This window comes from Rhinoderma darwinii, chromosome 3 (genome assembly GCF_050947455.1).
Source record: "Rhinoderma darwinii isolate aRhiDar2 chromosome 3, aRhiDar2.hap1, whole genome shotgun sequence".
Lineage (NCBI taxonomy): Eukaryota > Metazoa > Chordata > Amphibia > Anura > Rhinodermatidae > Rhinoderma > Rhinoderma darwinii.
This window is the reverse complement of record NC_134689.1, coordinates 138,049,099-138,066,148: the sequence shown is the minus strand read 5'-3', so window position 1 is coordinate 138,066,148 and position 17,050 is coordinate 138,049,099. Positions and strand designations below refer to the sequence as shown.

Here is a 17,050-nt window from a genome sequence, read left to right as displayed (position 1 = left end):
CTCAGTGATTGTCAGCTATCTTTAAATTTTAAACTAATACAGGGACAGCTGTCAAATACTGAGTAGAACCGCTCACTGGACTAAGCATAGAAAGAGCAGGGATTGAAATTAATAAAAGTTATACCAAGTCTATTCTCACAAAACCATATATAAATCTGCGCATCCACTCCTGCTCTTTAACATGCTGTGACAGGTTCTCGTTAATAGCATAAATTCTTCAAAAACATTATCTGCTTTTACTGAAAATATTTTCCCTACCTTCTTCTTCTAGATATTCAAACTGTTCTGAAAGAAAATGATAACAGCAACCAACGCTGCATACGGCTTTTATTTCTGGCTTTGAAGTGTAAATACGCAGAGTGTTTGGGGCAAGATCACCACATGTATGCAGACCAACCATAATGGATTCCTTGGAGAGAAAAAAATGAAAACGAAAAACATTTGTTAAAAAGCATAGTATGTACAATGCACAAGCTTCCTCAACCATTATAAATTTACTGTATGCGAAGAACATTTTTATAGAATTAAATCTAAACATAGAATAAAACAGAAGGCATATTAGATAATGTATATAGACGAAGTTGCTAATAAGGGTAGGGACGCCTGTGAAATGGGGTATTATAAAATATTACACTGTTTCAGGCTGTAAACGTAATTTCTTTTTTCATTTTCAGACCCCTGATATTCAGTTTCCTACTAGACTGTGGACTGATTGGCACCATCATTTACATTAGACAGTGGCCTGAGCGACTGCAGCACTTATACTAGACAGTGGCCTGAGCGACTGTAGCCGTGTGCAGCATTTACATTAGACAGTCACCTGCGCGACTGCAGCACTTACACTAGTTGCCTGAGCGACTGCAGCATTTACATTAGACAGTGGCCTGAGCGACTGCAGAAATAACACTAGATAGTTGCCTCAGCGACTGCAGCATTTACACTAGACAGTGGCCTGTATGACTGAATCATTTACACTGGATTGTGGACTGACCGCCACCATTGTTTAGGCCGGGTTACCACGTAGCGGAATTCTGTTCGGAAATTCCACAGCATCTACAGTAGCGGTAAAGTGTATGTGATTTAGAAAATCTCATGCCAGCGCTGCGGAAAAACAACGCAGCGAAAACCTTCACAAATGCAAGTCGGAAAAAAAATTAAATCTCATACTTACCCAGAACTCTCTGCTCGTTCGTCCAGCCCAGCCTCCAGGGATAATGTTTAATGACATGTGACTGCTGCAGCTATAGCCTGAAGCGGTCACATAGGATGAAACGTCATCCCAGGAGGCCAGGCTTCAGGACGACAGAGGGACGTGTCGCCATAGTTACTGTCGGGGTAAGTAGGAAACAAAATTCAGCCCGAAAAACTGGTTTTCGGACTGAATGTGCTGCAGGTTTTAGGTCGGATGTGCTGCATAGTTTTAGGCAGCGTATCTGACCTGTAGGAACCCTGCCTTATACTAGACTGTACAGAGAGGCTGCAACATTTACACCAGACTGGCCGCAGTGTTGTGCTCTACGTTCTGGCTACATGCAGCCACCACTAGAGGGAGTGTAGGAGCTTAGTTCATACTGTAATACCTTGAACTCAACAATAACTGTATGCAATAAGCTCCCCTGCTCCCTTTAGTAAAAGCTGCAGTCAGCCAGAAAATCTATGCAGCTGGGCTAAAAAAAAAACAAAAAAAAACTTGGGCATCTTAGGTTCCCAAGTCTAAAAATTTAAGGGAAAAATTATATATTTATTTTGGTAGGATTTGCAAACATTTTAGTCGCCAGCTGGAGCTCTATATAAATACTGTATTTAGCTTAATTTATTTTCTGTGTACCTCTACTGCTGAAGTACTGTACATACAAACAAATAAAATAATAATATTCCAAAAGCAAGTCAAATCCTTGATTTCTCCATAAACCATATAAAACTGTACTAAAACATCGAATATCAGGTAAGTACAGGCAAAGTTGTTGAGAACAACCAGATACAAGCGAAGGGAGAAATTCAGATGTATACAGAAGTTGACCCATGATAGCATTTAGCAAGTTTTCATTCCAAAGAATATTTGCCTATATTACGGTATATCTCCCATATAACTAATCACTAGATTTGACAAGTATGTGAGAACGAAAATCTAGCAGCACTCACGGCATATATAATGGAATTAAAGGGAGCAGAGAACAAAGAAGAAATGTAAACCTCCTGTGCTATGAAATCAATTAGAATGTATTCTCTAGATGTCATAGAGAAATGACAGCTGTTTATACATATGAAGTAAGATGAAAGAATGATAACCTCTAGATCAGTAATAAGGTCATGAAGCTCGGTGTCAGCGGTGACATAGGAAGTGAGAGGTGAATAAATATGGGACTCTGGAAATTTTTTGGCCTTGATGTTCTCCGTCTTCCTTTGCTCTTTTTCTTGTTCGCTGAGAACTTTACTAACACTTTGTGACATTGAGGGCACTTCAACAGCTCCGGCAGGTAAGACGTCCAAAAAGGAAAATGTAGAGTCTGGTGAAATGTCAGAGTCCGTATTATCCGCGGCCTGACTGCTTTCCTTATGACTTGTCCACCTGGAGGAGTCTGAAAACAGACTATTATCATCAATAGCACTCCCGCTTTGTCTTGAAATGGCTTGATCAGCATTAACATCTTGACAGGAGTTCTTTGGCAATAAACTTTCTTTCTTCTGGTCAGATTTCCTTGCCTTTGAAGTGGTTCTGGCATCAGTTTTATAGACTTGCCAATATTTTTTCAATTTCCGGTTTCTCTTGTTGGCTCCATCTGTATTGGTATGAGAAGAGTCAATCCCATAAACTCTTAGGTCATAACGCATGGATAAATATGAGCTTAAATAACCTTTTCCAGCTCCCAAGTCTATGACCTAGGACAAAAAAAATGGAAAAGAATAGTAATTAAATCAACAGCAGTGATGTAACATAATGCGTATTAGGCTTAGCATGTACGGACTACAATGCATGTGTGCTATATAATTATAAAAAAAGAAAAGTCATAATGAAATATAAAAAGGAAAATCTACAAAGAGGTCACTATTTTATGCAATTGTAAGGCTCTGTTCACATCACACACTACACCCAGAAAAGTGCAAGAGAGAATCAGTTACCAAAAGCTTTTGGGCTGGGCAGAGAGATCAAAGCTCTGTCAAAAGACAACTGTAATGTTCTATATATTTTTTTTATTGATGTCTTTAAAGCGGTCCTTAGATGTAACAATCATTAACCACTCAACTAATTTCACAATGGTTACATCTATGTGCAGTTCCGTCCAATGGAAATCTGCTCAATTGTTTGGAACACATATAGTTAATTCTTCATATCTTTTTTTGGGTGGATGCTACAATCACATAACTTAGTTAACCATCATCCAAAAATATATATTCGGGCAATGTAAATAAAGAGAGATTCCTACGATACATGCGATCCATGGGAAAAATTAATCATATTGTGGCAAATATCCTCTTGTACACCATGTAGCCGTAACATTAAAACCACTGACAGGTGAAGTGAATAACATTGATTATCTTATTACAATGGCACCGGTCAAGGGGTGGGATATATTAGGCAGCAAGTAAAGTCAGTTCTTTAACCCCTTACCGACATTTGACGTATCCATACGCCAAAGTCGGGTAGGGGAAGTATGGAGCGGGCTCACGGAGTGCTCCATACGATGCGGGTGTCGGCTGTATGTTACAGCCGACACTTCAGAGTAACGAGCGGCATCGCAATCAAGTGCGATCCCGCTAGTTTAATTCGTTAAATGCTGCGGTCAATAGCGACCGCAGCATTTAAATCGTTAGAAAGAGGGGGGCGACCCCCTCTAACAGCTCATCGCGCCCCCCGCAACGCAATCGCGGGGGGGGCAATTGTTACTATGGCTGCCTGGGGCTTAATGAAGGCCCCCAGGTCTGCCATCTTTGTGCACCTATTAAGCCCTGCCTCCGGCGGGGCTTAATAGGTGCCTGTCAGAATCACGATATACTGCAATACATTAGTATTGCAGTATATCGTGCAAGCGATCTAACGATCGCTGGTTGAAGTCCCCTACGGGGACTAATAAAAAAAAGTAAAAATGAGTTAAAGTTTTTTTTTTGTGTAAAAAAAAATAAAAAATTTAAAGTTCAAAAAATCCCCTTTTTCCCATTTTCCCCCTAGAGCATAGTAAAAAAATAAATAAACATAATTGGTATCGCCGCGTCCGTAAAAGTCTGAACTATTACAATATATCATTATTTAGCCCGCACGGTGAACACAGTAAAAAAAAAAAAAAATTGTAAACGCCAGAATCTCTATATTTTGGTCACCTAATCTCCCACAAAAAAATGAAATAAAAATTATCAAACCATCGCATGTACCCCAAAATGGTATTATTAAAAACTACAGCTTATCCCGCAAAAAATAAGCCCTCATACCACTTAATCGACGGTAAAATAAAAAAAAGTTGTGGCTCTCGGAATTTGGCAACACAAAATAAATTTTCTTTTTTACACTTAGGTTTTTACTTGTAAAAGTAATAAAATACAGAAAAAACTATATATATATTTGGTATCGTCATGATCGTATTGACCCACAGAATAAAGTTAACATGTTGTTTTAATTTTTTTTCTTATTCAAAATTTTTTATTGCGTTTCAGAACACAAAATTACACCACATAGTGGAGGGAAGGCCTCCACACCATAAATGGAACCGACAAACAAGGTCAGTGGACCAAATCAAAAACAAAACAGAACAACAACAAAAAAGAGAAATCAATAATGTGCATCACATCTCAATAGAAAGGACACTGCGCAGTATACAACAGTAGCATGGAGAATTCTTACAGCAAAACATCAGGAGGCACAGTGAGGCCACTTAATTCAAACGGAGAGGGAGCGGCACATTACCCTAGACAGGGGAAGAGAAAGTATAGAAAAAGGTCCCAAGAGGGGGAGGAGTAGAAGGGAGGGGAGAGGACAAGGGGATCCTGGACTCCGATTCTGGGGTATTCTGGATGAAAAAACATCAGCCAGCAAGCGTCATAGTACACTTCACAAGAGCATAGGCCAACTCAGGTTACAGCCGTGAGGTAGGAAGGAGAAGAAAGAAACACTATCCAAGGAGACCATGTAGACGTGTATTTTACCACAGCTGCCGGGGAGTGAGCCACCAGGTGTTCCATTCGCTGTATCGCGGCAACTTCCCGAAACCACTCATCTAATGTTGGGGGTATTGCCGTTTTCCACCTGCGCGGGATCACTGACTTTGCTGCCTGAAGGAGATGTCTAACTAGTGAGCTTTTATAAACTTGTATTGGCATCGGGAACATGAATAAAAGAGCTGCTTCCGGAGAGTTGGGGACAGAAACTCCAGTAACCTCCAATATCAATTTAAGTACCGCATCCCAAAAACTCCTCAACAAGGGGCAACTCCACCAAACATGAGACATACAACCTCCTACATCACCACAACGCCAACAATTGTCAGGCATAGATGGATACCATTTATGAAGCGCAGCCGGGACCCGGTACCATCTAGATACTATTTTGTAGCTAGTTTCTTGGGCCCTAGTGGCTATAGAGGCTTTTTGTGAGAGGGAGAAACATCGCTTCCATTGTGCGTCAGTAAATGTAGTATGCAATTCTCTCTCCCAGGCCCCGCAGAAGGAGGGGAGTTGTTGGGAACGCTGTGAAAGGAGTAACTTATATATCGTGGATATGATATGGGTAGGGGGCTGGGTGGAGACACATAGGCGCTCAAAGTCCGTCAACAACCGGTGAAGATGTGCGCGTCGCTTAACCGCTCCATAAAAGTGCTTTAACTGGGCATATTCATATATACGGCGAGTGGAGGGCACAGCATCGGGGCAGATGGAGGTTAGAGGGAGAAGAGAGGAAGCGGAGAGGACCAGCAGGAAAGGCTGGATTATCTGTGATAGGAGTTAAAGGACCCAGGGGGTCTATAAGCGTACTTCCAGGTCCTAAGGACCTCAATACCAGAAGGGTATGATGGACCACAAAGGAGGTTTGAGTCGGTCTGTTCCCGGGCAGGGTCCACGGCAGGGATGATAGGGTACTGGGACATAGTTGTTGAGCCAAACGGACCCATAGTTTTGATTCACGGTTATGAAAAAAATCTAAAACACGTGCGTGAGTTGATGCTAGATAGTAGAGCCTACAATCCGGCAGACCAACCCCACCCGTACCCCTGGAGCGAGTCAGAAGAGCCCGGCTCAGACGTGGGCGACCAGTCGGCCAAATGAAGGAGCCGAAGCATCGCTGAAGCCGCAACCAATAGAAGGATGGGATAGAGATGGGGATCGTCTGCAGGAGATAAAGCAAGCGGGGGAGGAGCGACATCTTAATAATATTGATACGGCCAAACCAGGAAAATTCAGTCTTATGCCAGGAATTAAGATCAGTGCGAAACTTGGCCAGTAGGGGGATATAATTATTTGTAAACAGTTGTGTAAGGTCACCACTTATACGGGCACCCAAATATGTAATACCTCTGGAGGGCCAGGAAAAGGGGAAATTACTTTGGAGAAGCGACACCAACGGGCCCGGGAGAGAAACATTTAGCGCTTCCGACTTAGAGAAATTGATTTTGAAATTAGACCATGTTCCAAAACGGGACAACTCGGACATCAATGAAGGAAGAGAGACATGAGGGTCTGTGAGATAGACCAATAGGTCATCAGCAAATGCCGAACACTTGTATTCCATCCCTCCAATATTAATACCCTTAATATCCGTGTTGCTCCGAATGGAGGCCATGAGGTGTTCCATAACCAGAACATACAACAGGGGGGATAGGGGACAACCCTGTCTCGTGCCATTGTAAATAGGGAAAGGTGCCGAGAGGGAGCCATTTATTTTTATTTGGGCCGAAGGCGTACGATACAATGCCATGATTTTTGCCAAGAGAGAGGGTCCTATTCCCACATGCCGAAGGGTTTGGTAAAGGGCAGGCCACGATATTCTGTCAAACGCCTTTTCAGCATCTAGGGACAGGATCATGAGCGGGATGTGGTTAGTCTGGGCGTGGTGGATAATATCTAGAGTTTTAAGGGTGTTGTCACGGGCCTCCCGACCAGGCACAAAGCCCACCTGATCCGGGTGGATTAGATCAGGCAGGTAGTTATTCAGTCTATTGGCGAGCAATTTGGCGTAAATTTTCAGGTCTACATTGAGCAAGGAGATGGGACGATAACTGGAGCAGAGTTGAGGATCCTTACCCGGCTTAGGGATAACCGTGACATGAGCCAAGGTGGAGCTAGGAGGAAACCGGACCTCCGGGGAGATAGAATTAAAAGCTGGCAGTAAAAACGGTAACAACCGGTCAGCCAACACCTTGTAAAACTTGGCAGTGTAGCCATCCGGGCCAGGACTCTTTCCCCCAGGAAGATCGGTTATAACCGCAAGGAGCTCCGGGGAGGTGAAGTCCTTATCAAGTTCCTCAGCTATCTCCCTAGACAACGGTGTGAAGGGAGAAGAGAAAGAATCCCCGTCTGGCGGATGAGAGTGGGTAGGGGTGGGAGAGTCAAGGTTGTAAAGATTAGAGAAAAAGGTATGGAAGCAATCCGCTATCTCTGGGGTCGTGTGAACCACCTGGCCAGAAGGGGCTTTAGTATTTGGGATGTGTGATTGGGCAATCTTAGTTTTTAAAGCTCTGGCCAACATGCGTCCACTCTTATTGCCAAACTCGTAGAATTTACTGCGACAGACTTGGAGAGCGCGCTGCTGGGCAGAGTCCAACAGCCGTCTGGCGTCCTGTCGGGCAACCTGTAACTCCCGTAAAATCGGAAGAGACAACGCACGCTTGTGGGCCAGTTCAAGAGCGCTAATTTTTTGGAGCGCAATTTTAAGGGAGTGGGCCCTTTCTCTTTTAAGGCGCGCTCCGTGTTTTATGAGGACCCCCCTGAGAACACATTTAAGGGCTTCCCAACGCACCAAGGGGGACGTGTCATCCTGAGCGTGATCAAGTGTGAAATATTCCACCGTTTGAAGTAAATCATCATGGCACATCCCATCCAGGAGCAGGGACTCATTCAGTCTCCAAGTCCAGGAGCCTTTAGTGATGAAGGGAAGATGTAAGGTACAGTATACCGGGGCATGATCAGACCACAGGATACTGCCAATGGACGTAGAGGCTACCCAGGGGAGAGCATGTTGCTGGATGAAAATGTAATCCAAGCGACTGTAGGTGCCATGCGGAGGGGAGTAGAAACTATAATCCCTATCAGTGGGATGTTGTAGGCGCCATGCATCACAAAGTTGAAGCTGTAGGAGAGCACGCCTCGCCCGTCTAATAGCACCGTATGCAACACTAGAGCGACCAGTAGAATTATCCGTCGGATCCAGAGTAAGGTTAAAGTCTCCGCACAGCACCACAGTCTCCCGGACCACCGGAAGGGCGGCTTCTATAAGTTGGAGAACGAAGGGCACCTGACCCTGATTAGGAGCATAAGCGCTAATCACCGTGAATTCCCTCCCACCAATATTAAGCACTAAGATGATGTATCTTGCGTCGGGACCGACAACCAGATTGACAACCTGATGGGGGAGGGACTTGTGGAGGGCTATGGCAACTCCACACGATCTGGAGAGGGGATTATTACTGAAATGCCACGTAGTGTAATGTTTGTGCTTGATAGTAGGGGTATGTCCCTCCTTAAAGTGTGTTTCCTGGAAGCATGCAATGTGTACCTTACGCTTGTGTAGATGGTGTAGAATTTGCGCCCACTTTTCAGGAACATTCAGCCCCTTCACATTGAAGGAGGCAATAGTAAGGTCAGCCATGGGTGCAGACTAAGCGGCTCGCTGAAGTATGCCGGCTAACGCACGAGGGATCGGAGTCCAGGATCGCCAGGAGGGAGGCAGAGGAGGGAAACAAGCTAGGAGTAAAGAACAGAGCATTAGAGAAAAACACAGACATAAAATCAAACAAAAAAGGCAGTAAGAAAACAACTGCCGCACCAGCTAAGCGCACAATTGCGGTAGACCAAAAATTCGGTCCAAAACCTACAGGGGGAAGGTGACAACTACGCATAAGAGTTATCCGCACTCCCCAGCGTACCATATTATAAGTATTGACAGCTTAACATCATTGCACACTTTAAATAATGAGCGAGAGGAAGACATTGGAAGGCATCTGAAGGTAATACTCAAAACCACAGGCATTCTTGAAATCCCACAGCAAGTAAATACGTAAAAGGAAGGATTCCAGGGGTGTGAAATCCGGGTCATCACGCCGAACGGGCGGTCTCCGTGGGTGGAGTAGGGTCCCGTTCTTGTCGGCGTCTAGATCTTCTGCGGGGTCCTCGTGGAGGGCGACCCTCTGCCACAGATAGAGGCCCAGGGAGCGGGCGTCTCCCTCTCGATCCTCCGCCAGCAGAGGATAACAATGAGGGCCACTCTGGTAACGCAACATGAGGAAGGTTCAAGTCCCGCAAGAAACTAGGCAAGTCGGTCGGGGATCGCACGGTATAGGTACGGCCATCCTGTCTGACCATCAGGGCAAACGGGAAGCCCCACCTGTAAATGATGTCCCGGTTTCGGAGCACCTCCAGCAGGGGCTTGAGAGCAGCTCTTTGCGCCAGCGTATGTCGAGATAAATCCGGCAAAATACGTAACTGCGTGCCTTGATGGAGAATGATGGGCTGCCGCCGGATTTTTTGCAGGATAGAGTCCTTGATTGCGTAAAAATGGATTCGGCAGATGACATCCCTCGGCCGAGGATCATCAGCACTTACAGGGTGGAGAGCTCTATGTGCCCGGTCGATCTCTATATGGGTATTTGGCGGACGGCCTAGTAAAGTATTGAAGATGGTGGAGAGAGTTGAAAACAGATCGGACGCAGGAATAGATTCGGGCAATCCTCTCACACATAGGTTGTTCCTCCTGTTACGATTTTCGATATCATCGAGGTGTTGTTGCAAAGTGAACAGCTGAGCTGAGTGCTGCTGAATAGTAGATTGGATATTTGCAATAGTGGCATTATCAGCAACCCGCTCCTGCGTAAGAGTGTCCACCCTTGTAGAAAGTGAGGAAAGTTCAGCCCGAAATTGAGTAAACTCCAGCTTACATTCTTCCACGATCTGTCTGGCAAAGGAAGACATATCAGCCCTGGTGGGCAACAGTTGGACAAGCTGGCGGATGTCTGAAAGAGTCGCCGGCCTATTTTCACACATACCTCCAGACGACGGGTCTGTGAGACTTAATGCAAGGTCTGCTGGTATATCCATCGGAGCATGGGCATATTCCAGGTCAGGAGAAGGAAGTGGGTGGAATTGAGGACCCTGGTCACGGGTATGTAATGCAGGCAAAGTCCCGGATTGAAGGGGAAATCCCACAGGCCCGGCTGGGGTGGTGGTCGAGAGGACTTTTGGGGCGCTGCTCCTTGAGGAGCTGGAGGACCAAGATGGGGGGGCCCCCACCAGCCCAGGGCCCCTGAGAGGAGTGGGGAGGTCTGGAACTAGTGGCCCTACAGGCTGTAAAGTGACACTGGGGGCAGGAGGTTCAGAGCCTCGGTACTCACTGCGCCTCTCATATGAATCGTCCTGCTGTGGAGCTGTAGTCAGGGCAGTTGTGGCGTCTCTTGCGCCCCTGGAGGCCGGATCAGGTGGTAGCAGGCCGCAGTCAGGTCCAGGAGGTAGCTGGCCATCAGGCCATGAAAGCAATGGCGTAGGTGGATGGAGTCCCGACGTCTGCAGGCCAGCCGGAGAGCGCCGGCGGCCATCTTGAGAGGCCACGAGGCCTGATGGCAGAAAAGCGGCACCTGCCGCGGAGGGAGCCCCAGATGCCTCACAATGAGACCGAGGGTCCGATACCCTCTGCACCGGGGCTCTCCCATCCGGAGAGATTGTGAAGGGGGCCGTATTCCCCAGAGCAGGCCCACATCCGAGCACTACAGAGTCCCGTCGGCCATCTTGGATGCAGGCAGGCGAGGTCGGCCGGGCCGCAGGATCCCCCACAGCCCGGATAAGAGATGCGGAATCGGAGGCCTCCAGATTCTGGACCCGGACGGGTAAGTGAGCGACTTCTGTTGCCGTCTCTATCAGCTCAGGGCACTGAGACAGTGGAGATGGAGAGGTCGGGCGGCCATCTTGACCCCCGGCCTCGGCCCGGAGCTGCATCTGGGGTTGTCGCCCGAAGTATTCCCCGATATCACGCTGGGGTGATGAGGGGCAGGTAGGGGCTGCTGCCTTGTGTTTTTTAGTCGTCTTCCCCATGTCTGAGAGTGGATGTCAGCCGATTTTAGCACACTGGGTGAGGAGCTGGAGAAAGCACGTCTTCACTCTCCCATAGCTGGCCACGCCCCACGTCATGTTGTTTTAATTTCACAGTGAATTCCGTAAAAACGGCGTGCAAAAAACCATGGAGGAATCGCTGTTTTTTTCATTTTCTACCCCACAAATAATTTTTTTCCAGTTTCCCAGTACATTATATGGCAAAATAAATGGTGCTACGAAAAAACTACAACTCGTCCCAAAAAAATCAAGCCCTCATAGGACTATATAGACGGAAAAATAAAGACGTTATGGCTTTTGGAAGGTGGGGAGGAAAAAACAAAAAAGAAAATCTGAAAAAGGGCTGCGGTGGGAAGGGGTTAAAATGTGTCAGAAGAAGGAAAAATGGCAAGTGTGAGATTTTGAGAAATCTCGTCAAGGGTAATATTGTAATGGCTAGATGACTGGGTAAGAGCATCTCTAAAAAGTCAGGTCTTGTGGAGTGTTCTTGGTATGGAGTAGTTAGAACCTACCAAAAGTGGTCCGAAAAAGGACAACTGGTGAACTGGTAGCAGGGTCATGACTCATTGATATGAATGGAGAGCGAAGGCTAGCCCGTCTGGTCTGATCACACAGAAGAACTAATGTGGCCCAAATTGCTGAAAAAAGTGTATGTTGGCTATGATAGAAAGGTGTCAGAACACGCAGTGCATCAGAGTGCCCATGCTCACACCTGTCCACCATTAGAACTGGACCATAGAGCAACAGAAAAAGGTGGCCTGGTTTGATGAACATCATGTAGAAGGCCATTTGCGTGTGTGTCGATTACCTGGAGAATAGATGTCATCAGGATGCAGTATGGTAAGAACGCAAGCCGGCAGAGGCAGGGTTATGATCTAGGAAATGTTCTGCTATGAAACATTGGTCGCAGTGTTCTGTGTTTGGGGCTGCATAGCTGCAGACTGATCAGAGTGCCCATGCCGAGCCCTGTCCACCAATGAAAGCGCCTACAAAGGGCACATAAGCATCAAAACTGTAACATACAGAAATGGAAGAAGGTGGTCTGGTCTGATGAATCGCGTTTTCTTTTACATCATGTGGACAGCCAGTTGCGAGTGTGTCGCTTACCTGGGGTAAAGATGGCACTGGGATAATCTATTTGAAAAAGATCAGCCGGATATGGGAATGTGATGCTCTGGCAATGTGCTGAAAACCCTGGGTTATGGCATTCATGTGGATGTTACTTTGACATGTACCACATAGCAAAAACATTGTTGCAAACAGCCCTTTACGGCAACAGTATCCTCTAATGGCAATGCCCTCTTTCGCCACACTGCAAAAATTGTTCAGGAATGGTTTAAGGAACATAAAGAGTTTAATGTGCTGACCCTAACTCTTAACCTAATCGAGCAGCTGTGGGATGTGCTGGAAAAACAAGTTTGATCAATGTAGCCCTAACCTCGCAACTTACAGGAAGAATGTGCAGCTAATGTTTAGACGCCAGATACCACAAAACATCTTCAAAGGTCCAGGGAAGGCCTTGCCTTGATGGGTCAGAACTGTATCGGCATCATGAGGGGGAACTACACAATATTAGGAAGGTGGTTTTAATGTTATGGCAGAACGGTGTATATGTCCCCTCTCCGATGAGGATTTCAAATGAAAGAAAAAAAATGAAATGCTTGTTGTATTTTGGCCAAATCTTTATGGCCAGGTTTAACAGGGATTAATGCAGAACTAGGCACTACTGAGGCTGCTATATGGGCAATGCTGTATCTGGATTCAGACCATGTCTTTGTTGAATTTTAACTTTGTAGTCCGGCCCCTAGAAAATTGTCTAGGCCTGATACAGTATATAAGAACACTGCTCTTTGATCATTTTATGATTTCCCTCTTATGTCTACATACACTAACACTACAGCACCTACAACACAATTAATTTAAGAAGAAATATTGCTACCCCACAAAACTATTTCTACAAAAGCCAGTAAAACACCACAACAAAAAAAACATTTCCAAGCCGCCCATTAGAGATCAAAGTTACATTGGTGTAGCACAGAGTACTGAAATATTCATTACTGCTCCATAACTTTAAACCACAAAACTAAAAATGGTGCCCAAAGGACATTTGAACTGGTGTAAAACATGTGTCAAGATTTCAGCGCTCCATATTTTTAATTAAATCTATTTTTGCACAGTTTTATGGACTAATTTGGCAACAAATTCTCAACAGTCCCTCTTCTAGATTTACAATTTCAACTTAGCTAAACTTAAAAAAGCGAAAACACACAGTTCTTAACCAAGAGCGTTTGTGCAGACTGTAAGCCTTTACTTCCCTCCAATATAAAAAGTTTATTTGCTGGGGGAAAAAATAATTTGAGCACTTCATAGGCAAATCAATAGAAGTGAATAACATGCACCTGTGACTTATACATTTTTTTATTTAATGCACGGTTAGGGTAAAAAGTCTCAAAATAAAATAAAAAAACTCCAAAAAGAGAATCAAAACAATCATTAGGATATTTAATATTTCAAAGATATGTGACCCACAAATATTCTGTACAAAGGAAGCTGCACAACAATGAAAGAGGAACATCTGAATCCATTTATCTGAATTTATTATGGAAACATTCACACCAGTTTCTAAACAGCGACCATTCGATTGAAGCTGCATCGAGGAGAATTATGAGGGCTGTATCAAAGTGCTGTGAATTACGAGATTAATTTTTCCCTTGATTCCAGCTGCGTGTATGCCCCAGAGACAACTTCTTTAATTTCCTATACTGCTTAGAAAACTGTGACATCACTAAATCAGGTGCTTAAATATAACTGTACTTTATGGTTTGGTGAAATCTACTGAAAGCAGAAACCATTCTGCGATCTCAGTGCAAAACATACATGCTAGATCTTAAACTTACAAACAAACCGTTCTGCATATGAGTAGGGTATAATGAAGCATCCTAAAATGACCCCCTAACTTGTCCATTCCTGTGCAAACTTCAATGCAGTCATCAATATGATCTATGGCTCTTCTAATTGACTGCAGTTTTGAAGTAAACTGAACGACAACAAACTTGTAGACGGAAAACTCTATAGGGGACTTCATTCAGCACTCTATTCCAGTTTTCTGGTGTAGAAAAGTAGCAATTTTGCGAAAAACAATTTGCGAATTCTGCCCCTTTTTCAATAAGCAGGAGGGGCATAGGAGGGGAGGGGCCACATGCAGGCCGATAAATTTACTATGGTTTGTGCTAGAAACTGGTGTAAATTATAGCAGAAATCTATGCCAGCTTGTAGCCACATGGACAGCTAACGACGCTCTTAACTTATTAAGAGGCATGTGCTTCTTAATAAATTATGCGCATTTTACTCCTTTGCTTTTTATATTAAGACCGGTGTATGAAATGCCGGTCTTAATAAAATCCCCCATGTGAGAATCTCTACATGACTAGGAAAAGTAGTAACTATTTACCCCTTGCCCCCAAAGCGATTTTTCAGTTTTTAATTTTCGTTTTTTCCTCCCTGCATTTCAAAAGCCACAACTTTTTTTTATTTTTCCATCTATATAACCATATGAGGGCTTTTTTTTGCAGAACGAGCTGTAGTTATAGTTATTGTACCATATTATAATGAACTGGGAAACTGAAAAAAAAATATTTGTGCGGTGGAATGGGAGAAAAATTATTCCTTCATTGTTTTTTGGGCTTCATTTTTATGCCATTCATTGTGCAGCAAAACCTAAATATTTTTTGGTCTGTAAAAAGACAAAAAACAGCAATTCTGGCATTGTTTTTTTTTTATGCGTTCACTGCGCTGTATAAATTATATGTTACCGAGCGGCCAAGACATGGCACTGTGAGGACGCACTTCAACGGAGCTCCTGCTGACTGATCACTATCAGGACGAAAGAACCGCCCATTACCCTCTCTGCAGCGCACTGAGGTATGGCGAGGAGGAGGGGAAGCCATGGCACATCGATCAGAATTACCCGCTCCACGTATCCGTTGTCAGCAGCCACACCACAGCTCGGCACACCCAGTACAGGCTGCAATACGGCCGCCGCGGGCGAGAGACGGATCTCCAACAGCCCACATCACACATGCAAGATACGCCACAACCATCGCCCTGTACCTTCAACATGGCCCACTCTCCAAGGCTCGAATGGTCTCCAGTTCCCTCTCCTTCTGCCCATCAGGCAGCACAAGCCAGTTTCCTACCCACAGACCCCCCCCCCCATCCACCCTGGGGTGACATTCCTGACAGGGCTTACTTTGAGAGTATGATGCACAGATTAGAATTGCTGTGCAGGCACAGCCTGGGGAAAATACAAAAGTTGGTGGGACACCTGGCAATAAAGTCCACCATCTTCAAACCTCTGGTTCTACAGTGGACTCTAAGGTTACTGAACTGGCCCGCAGACAAGACTCACAAAAAGCTACATTGCGCACTATTGTCTTACACTTAGATGAGAATGAAAACGGGAGTCGGGGCAATAACATACGCCTTCAAGGTGTACCTGAAGCATCTCGTGAAGAGGATTTGTCGTCCACGGTACAGAGCATATTTAACTACCTACTGAGACAATCCCCAACTGAAACAATTGAACTTGACAGAGCTCATCGTGCCTTGGGGCCAAGATCTAATAACGGTACGAGAACGAGGGGCATAATATGTCATGTGCATCAATATACTATCAAAAGAGCAAATAATACGCAAAGTCTGGGAAACAGGTCCCTTCGACTTCGATGATGCAGAAATACAACTCCTTCCTGATGTCTCCAATCATACCCCGATGAGGCGGGTGCTACGTCACCTGCTGGAAAAAGTTTGGGAGGCAGGAGTCTCCTACATTTGGCTTCACCCTTTTCACTTGAGGGTACACGCCCAGGGAACTGCCCTGCCTATTAACAACCACTCGGATCTACCGAACCTGTTCGCCCTTCTGGAGATCCCTCCCACTGGCTTGCCTGATTGGATCTCAGCTGCCCTTCTCTTTCGCCGCCCGACAGCCAACCCACAGCCCAGGGAGCGACGTCCTATAAGACCCACCCGACCTTCCCAGAGGAGACCAGCTGACGTTGCTGCTGAGCAATGCAGACTGCCTTGGCTTTAAAAGAGACGTTCCAAAAGTCCCTACTTGCCATTTGGGATCTTTGCCTGTCCTACTGTGTGCTGTTTCTTTCCCCAACAAGCAGGACTACTTATCTTCAGCCAATCCTGACGGGGAGGAAAAAGGACTCACTCCATGTTGGACTACACCGGGATAAAAGCAACTGCATCACCGACAATTACTTGTTTCTGTTGTACTCGCTGCATCCTTTTCTCTCTCTCCCCCCCCCCCCCCCCCCCGCTACCTGCCTGCTGTTTGTTTTAGATCCTGAGTAGAATATACCTCTGTACCGGATTATTGCTTGAACAGATGTAATACTACTTTTCTCATTCCTGCCCATGCTGCAAATCCTATATTGTTGTATCGACTGTTTCAGTGTCAGATACTAACTGCGGTTTGCATTGTCCCTTACCATGGACACTTTCATACTGCAGATTCTTGCAATGGTCCACAGTATTTAGATCTATCCTCAATATAGTACCCTTAATTCTGCTGACCTTCCCCCGGCCCTTAGCCTGGGACAGTTATTTTATCCCGTTATCCCTCCTCACCTGCTGTTCATTTGGTATTGTGTGTATTGATTTGTTTAGTATCAGATATTTCCCTCTGTTGAATTGCTCTTTAATCTGGACGCTTCCAGGTTTCGGGTAATGGTCTACAGAGAGTGAGGCCTATCTTCAGTATAGTGCCCTTACCTCTACTAACCATCCCCTGGCTATT

General features: G+C 45.2%; 1 protein-coding gene across 2 annotated transcripts in view; it reads right to left on the bottom strand.

Moving 5' to 3' along the window:
- Nucleotides 1-17,050, bottom strand: part of METTL25 (methyltransferase like 25) — a 215,290-nt gene that overhangs the window by 93,269 nt on the left and 104,971 nt on the right. For both annotated transcript variants that reach the window (XM_075856797.1, XM_075856796.1), the window contains exons 5-6: nt 2,290-2,880; nt 259-409 (exon numbers count right to left, since the gene is read on the bottom strand). In XM_075856797.1, the coding sequence (XP_075712912.1) occupies nt 259-409; nt 2,290-2,880 (742 nt within the window). The remainder of the gene's footprint in view (nt 1-258; nt 410-2,289; nt 2,881-17,050) is intronic.